At 41.6% G+C, this 6,666-nt stretch overlaps 1 protein-coding gene across 13 annotated transcripts in view; it reads left to right on the forward strand.

Annotated features, from left to right (window-relative positions):
• Positions 1–6,666, forward strand: part of LOC128256465 (titin-like) — a 17,298-nt gene continuing 10,632 nt past the window's right edge. For 3 of the 13 annotated variants that reach the window (XM_052986842.1, XM_052986852.1, XM_052986853.1), the window contains exons 1-5: positions 1,642–2,088; positions 4,173–4,464; positions 4,820–5,304; positions 5,612–5,703; positions 6,415–6,627. In XM_052986842.1, the coding sequence (XP_052842802.1) occupies positions 1,868–2,088; positions 4,173–4,464; positions 4,820–5,304; positions 5,612–5,703; positions 6,415–6,627 (1,303 nt within the window). In that variant the 5' untranslated portion in view covers positions 1,642–1,867. Of the gene's footprint in view, positions 287–370; positions 635–1,634; positions 2,089–2,368; positions 2,464–2,543; positions 2,600–2,745; positions 3,317–3,727; positions 4,068–4,172; positions 4,465–4,819; positions 5,305–5,611; positions 5,704–6,414; positions 6,628–6,666 lie in introns of those variants that run through there. The other 10 variants (XM_052986843.1, XM_052986844.1, XM_052986847.1 and 7 more) reach the window with 10 other exon arrangements.

A 6,666-nucleotide genomic window follows, 5' to 3' on the forward strand; every position in this document is an offset into this window, starting at 1 on the left:
CCAAAATTATCCGACATGGACAGGCGAGGCTGCTGCTGCTGCTGATCTGTCTGCTCAGTTCTGTTCAGTTCAGTTTTAGTCTGAGAAAAACGATCGGAGATCCAGGAGGTGTCTGCTGGACGTGGTGTGCGCCATTCGAACGTCGATGCTGTGTGTTGTACATATTGTTTATATATAGAAAGATAGAACGTGAGTGTGAGTGTGTGCGAGTGTCTGGTGGATTTCAAATTGGAATTAGAATTAGTTGAGGAATACGTGTATATCCGATGCACCAAAGGCCGAAAATGTGAATATATCCTAATTACACATTTTCCGATCCATTGTGCCCGAGACGAATACGCGTAATTACCAGAGGAAAATTTCATTTCAGTGAATCGGAAACGGAAAAATTCAAATTGTACCATCGTTTGTGTGCGGCGCATTCTAAATATAAAAATAAAAAGAAATCGTTTTCGGTTAATGCCGCCGCCGCCGTCGCCGCCTTGAAAATCCAATCCACCAACCGACTCAACTGCGCCCTAATCCTAGCCAGCCAGCAAGTCCTGAAGAAAGTCCCATGCCAGAGTGGCCCTGTTTCGGCTAATTATATAGTGAGACCTGAGCATGGAAAGATCGCCAGCAGACAATGCCGCGGGTAAGCATCTAAAAAAGTGAAAAAGTGCCCCGGCGCCGGGAAAGTGAGAGATTCTCCTTTTTTTTCTCGCCAAGTGCTCCCGTTCCCGGTTCCGAATAGAGTACTTTATGGCTATTTGTGTGTATTTTTACTGCTTGCCACGGGCTCCGTCTCCGTTTTCCCCTTTCTTTGGCTTTGCGTACGGGGCCACAGTGCGGTTACGTAATTTCGCATTGAGTATGGGGAAATTTTCATAATTGTACGTTGGAATATGCGCTGGTCGAGTGTCATTATTGTGTCCGCATCCCGGCGAGGACCGAGTCGTTCCCAATACTATGCCGAAATACTATTTACGAATCACATTTGATTACGGGCTCCCCATGCAGAAAGATTCGACATGCTCACAAATAGAGCTCGTCGGCGCGTATGAATAATATTAGGAACTATTTTTAGTGAATATTCCGAATACTCGATGCTTGAGCAGGGTATGACATTGTGCACGGGACAATCGAATTTTAAAGTGTAAACTCAAACATTATTATTCGAAGAATTAAATTGCTTTTGTATCTCGGGGTTGATAAAGATAAACAAACTTTTTTAAGAAGAACTCCCAAAAGTAAATAATTAAAACTTAAATTTTCGTACAAATATAAGTATTTACAACATATATAGAATTATGATTTTTTTGTGTTGATTTGAATTTTATATAAATATTTTCAAGAACTCTTTTGCCATTCATTCTTTCAGTTTATCAAAGCTTGTTATTTGTATTTGCTTTTGGTTACTTAATAATTAAAGAACTATTTTATATACATTAAAACTTTATATAAATCCAAATGGTTTTTAATGTAAAACTTTAAGGACTTCGTTTTGAATGGGCACATAGGTCTTACCTAAAAAAGTTTATTATCACAAAAGTATTTTTTTTTTTTATTTAAACATCACATTTTTAAAAAGTATGCTTTAACAATAGGTGTCTACAAACTAAATATTTTTTTTTTATTATTCTTGTACTTTGAATGTCTTAAATTTGTATAGGTACATGCTTTTTGATTCTTAATTTTTACTACATTATAAACTTGATTTAGGGTATCCTGACGGCGAATTCACTTTGAATTAGCGAATCTCCGCGTTTTTTGCCGGCATAACTATGTGTGTATGTCTGTGCCGTGGCTACGGGGCAATTCTTGACATTTCGCAAATATTTATGATAATTTGTTTCCTTCGCCAACGAAACTTATAAAGCGATTAGTCATGCTTATAATTAAATGCTCCCCCATACACTTTGCAGAGCCTCCTGGCCAGGATGGAGGAGGATTCGAAGTGGGCCAGCGCCGACCGCCGCCCCGCATCACGTTCAGCGAGAACTCCAGCTCCCTGATCCGCTGCATCCCCAACGAACGGGCCACGTTCTTCGTGAAGATCGACTGCGCCGAGGAGGATGAGCCGGATCTGCTGCCCTTCAAATTTGAGTGGTAAGTCATCATAAATCTATCGAGCAGAAATCTATTTTCCCTACCTGTGCACTCGGCGTGTGAATCACCCGTCCTTGCTCCGCCCGGTCTGCCGTGCATTGGGCCAAAATTTGCGCATTAGCATATGACTTCTCCTTTATGGCGACGGATTTGCTCAATTGAGAGTGGAGAGTGGATGGTGGATCCACATTTATCAAAGAGCACTGTGCTGTACATCTCTGGGTTCCTCGAGATTTTCTCTGATATTTTGCTCTTCAGCGGCCAGTTCCACTTTGACGATCGGCGCATAAACATATCCGTTGCCCAGCGGGCGGACATACAAAATAGCAGTGCTATACGAGAATTCTATATATACACCACTGCGTATACGTACTGGTGGGTGGATTTCGGGGGGCGTCCACGCGGCGTATACTCAATAAATCACCTGCATAACGAAATCAATCAGTTTACGCGTGGAATTCCAACGGGACGTGGTTCAAAAAAACCGGGAACACATCGCTGGCCAAGATCTGTAACGAAATTCTAATTTTAGACACATTAACAAATCGCTAGCGTCCGCGGAACTTTCGTCTGTCGTCGATTTTTCGGTGCTTGATTTTCGACGGTGTGGGTCAAAAACGTTTCCATCTAATGCCCTAAAAGTGTTCAAAATAGTTTTTCTCAAACGAAATCGAAAATTACATAATGCCCCGCTGACGGAGAAACAAAGAGGAATATAGGTAGAGAGTGCGATCGCTTCTCGGTCAGATGTTTGGCAATATCCGTGTGAGAGCATCAGATAAATAAATAAACCGATTCTGGGCCCCAAGACAAAACAACAAAGGAAACAAGAAACAATTTGAAAATTCTCGATCTCGGGCAATACGACAGCGAAACAACAAGTTATTAGCGCTCAACATAAAAAAAAAGAAAAGAACAAGAAAAACACGCAGCCCAAAAATAAATTGGCAAACGCTTTGTTGTCTAGCTAGCGTTTAAATTATTGCAGTCCGCGGTTTGTGCCTAGTGAAGTGTCCGAAAGCGAAACACAATTAATAGCGTAGCAAGTTCAACCATTTATTTATAAACATTCTTGCTTCGGTTCAGAAATATTTTTGGTCATTTTTCGCTTTCTGAAAAATTGTATTATTGTTATTGTGCAATGGTATTTGTGGTGTTTGTTTGCGTCTGTTTATTGAGCAATAATTATGCCACATAAATAAATGACTCTTTTGGCTAATATGTTTTGGTAAATGTTTGCACGTGCATCTGAGTAAATAAATTAAGCGTTTAATAAAAAAAGATAATAATTTCGGGCGATCTTTTGGATTTCCATACCCTAGCAGTGGACTCTACAATTAGATTGAAATATGGCAATTATGGAATGTTTATATATCTTTTATAAGTATCAGCAAGCGATTTGATATGTAAAGTTTAAAAATAAAAAATTGTTTTTATATGCTGGAGCATATATTTCAACTTGTGAATGTTATTTTAGACATCAGCTGGACTTTATAAACTGAATTCATTTAAATAAAGTCCGTGTTAAACCTGTTAAAAATAAGAAATATAGTGATCAATCAAATTTTCCATACACACAATCTAGTCTAAAACGAAAAATTTCTTTTCTCTTTCAACATTTTGCGAAAATATGTCATAGCTGTCAGAGAAATGATTGAATAGAGCATTTCATTAAGCAATATTCAAACAGCAAGGGTGCATAAACTTTTGCGCAGGCTATATGTGTCATTTAAAAAACTGGAAACATCAATAATGAAATAAGTTTAACATTCCGTGGGGCTTAAATTGGAAATTACAGTAGATACGGTGTAAATTCAGTATTCGATCGTTATCTGCTTTTAACTGCAACCGATTGTAGTTTCGCTTGTGAAATCATAGTCTAACGCCATGGGCAACGGATGTTCGAAATGCTGCCAGTGCAACGAGCACAAGCAAATCAACGGCACACTCTCCTCGGCCTCGTCGGTCTATAGGAAAAGGTGATCTATTTATTCTATTCATAGACTTAGTGTCTCGAATTAAGTGCCTTCTCTTTGCCCTATGTCCACTCTTTTGGGTGGCCTATAATGCTCTTGCCCTTCCAGGAGCCGTAATGAAATTCCCATCGAGAACTCTGACCGCTTCCGCATCACGGCTACCAGTAATGCCGTCCAGCTGGCCGTGGAGCATGTGCAGAGGGAGGACGCCGGCCACTACACTCTGTTCGCCAGGACGAAGAGCCAGGATGTGGTGCGCAGGCACGTGGAGCTCATCGTGGAGGACAGATCCACGGGCGACGATCCGCCGGTGTTTCTGCGCCGCCTGCTCGACCTATCCGTCAAAGTGGGCACCCGGACACGACTCCTAACCGAAATTCGCAGTTCAACAGATCTTAAGGTGAGAACGAAGAATTAATAGCAATAATCTTATTTAATGCCAAAAGTTAAGAAAACATGCTTGAAAACAAAACATTAGTTTATTTCTTCTTTATCATTAATTACATCTTTGATTTAAAAATAAATTCAACTTAATTAAGCAGATCTCAAGCTATTTGAAAATTTTTTATATTTATTAAATTAAATCACTCATACTAACTGTTACCTTTGATCAAAAAAGTATTCTAGCTGCATTTATTGCACACCAACTTTTTTTTTTTTTTTACGTTCTGAGAAAACGAATTATTAATATAATCGATTAATTTTGATTATTTTTATACGAATGTCAACTATAAAATATTTTCTCTTTTAACTAGCTTACCTGGTACAGAAACGACCGGAGGGTGTGTGCGAATGACCGCATTACAGAAATCAATGAGGGCACTTTCCACTATCTGGAGGTGAGTCCCGTGACTCTCGATGACGGTGGTCAGTGGATGCTCATGGCGGAGAACTTTGGCGGACGCAATTCCTGCCTGGGAACGCTGACCGTGCTGGTGCCGAAGGCCTACAAAACCCCTGAGTTTGTGGAGGAACTTAGAGCGGTGTTGACGGAACAGGGCACTGTCTCTTTGGAGTGCAAGGTGGTGGGCGTGCCCACGCCCCATCTGCGCTGGTTCAAGGACTCCAAGGAGATCAAGGCCGGCGACATCTTCGCCCTGACCGCCAACGCCGATGACCCCACCTCGCTGGGAACGTACACGTGCGAGGCGCGCAACTGCATGGGCGTCACCTACTCCAGCTCCAAAGTTCATGTGGTGGGACGCGGCAGTCGCGAGGGATCCCTCAAACCGGCGGACAGGTGAGTCTCCCTTAATTTAGATAATAAATTAATTCGGCCCTTAATTTGTTCCAAAATGATTTGAAAATTGTCACAGAGAGCCACATTAACTATCAAGTTTATTTCTTCTGTTTGGAGAAACGATTTTTTACTAATATGTTGAAGGACTGTTTTTTTTTTTTTTAATTTGGTTTGCTTTTTTTTGTCTAGACTGAAGAATGTATGTCGCATTCAAATTGTAAATAGCTTTGTTGGCGTAAATCTCCCTGAAGGTGCCAAAAATCAGGATCTAATACCTTATGGATTCTTTCTCTTTATCTTTTCGCAGCGTGGCGAGCAATGCGCCGCCTCCGATATTCACGAACGAACTGCGGGACATGAGCCTGCTCATCGGTGAGACCATCATTCTGGGCTGTCAAGGTGAGTACTCGTAATATAAAAGAGAGGAGATCTCCTGCTGGCATCGGGCCAACGTATTTTTGTTTATCTTCTCTCGGGCACTCGGACGCTTTTGCGAAATTTGTTCCAATTCCCGCCGGCGCTTGTTGTTTTTAGATCGTGCTCTAGAAACTTGAACTCTATCAGACTCAGACGGTTGCCGAATGCCTCGGATGTTGAGGTGGGTCATCAACATTTGCGGCAAGTGGCGAGCAAAACAAAACCGTTAATTGCCCGCCAGAGAGACAAAGACACACAGATATCAGCGTCTGAGTAGATTGTTTACATCAGGGGTGCTCACATTTGTTTTTGTAATGGCACACAGTATAGGGAGATGTGAGAGCCATCACATAGGTAAGCTGGTGGCCACACGCCGATATACACCAACAATGTTTCGTTTCTTCCTTCGGTCCAATTCTTTAATGATAAGTCCGAGGCAAGGCAACAACAATTTTGTCTTTTCCTTGGGTTTGCACTTAATTCTTTACTTGTGTTCGTGGTATTTTTTAAATGTGTTGGTAATTGCACTGCCACAAGGCAGTTTTGAGCACCCTTGCTCTACACAGTCATTCGTTACATGTGTCCTTTTTTTTTTAAATTGTGTTGGTAAATGCATTGTAATAAGGCAGTTTTGAGCACCCTAGGCTTTCATGATCTCACACATCTTTTCCTAACCCATTTCCCTTCCCTTAGTGGTGGTACCGCCATGGCCCAAAAGCGTCTGCTGGTACAATGCGAACGGACGTGTCGATACCGGCGAGCGGTACAAACTAATTGAGGATGGATTGGGTGTCTATATGATCGAGGTAAAGCCCTCGGAATGCTGCGATGCTGGCGATTGGAAGTGCGTGGTGACCAGTTTCGACGGCAGCGTGGGCATTTCATCGTGTTCCGTTGCCATGGATAGTAAGTTGAATTGAAATCTCTAACACAGACCATTATAAA

The sequence above is a fragment of the Drosophila gunungcola genome (assembly GCF_025200985.1).
Source record: "Drosophila gunungcola strain Sukarami chromosome 2R unlocalized genomic scaffold, Dgunungcola_SK_2 000020F, whole genome shotgun sequence".
Taxonomy (NCBI): Eukaryota; Metazoa; Arthropoda; class Insecta; order Diptera; family Drosophilidae; genus Drosophila; species Drosophila gunungcola.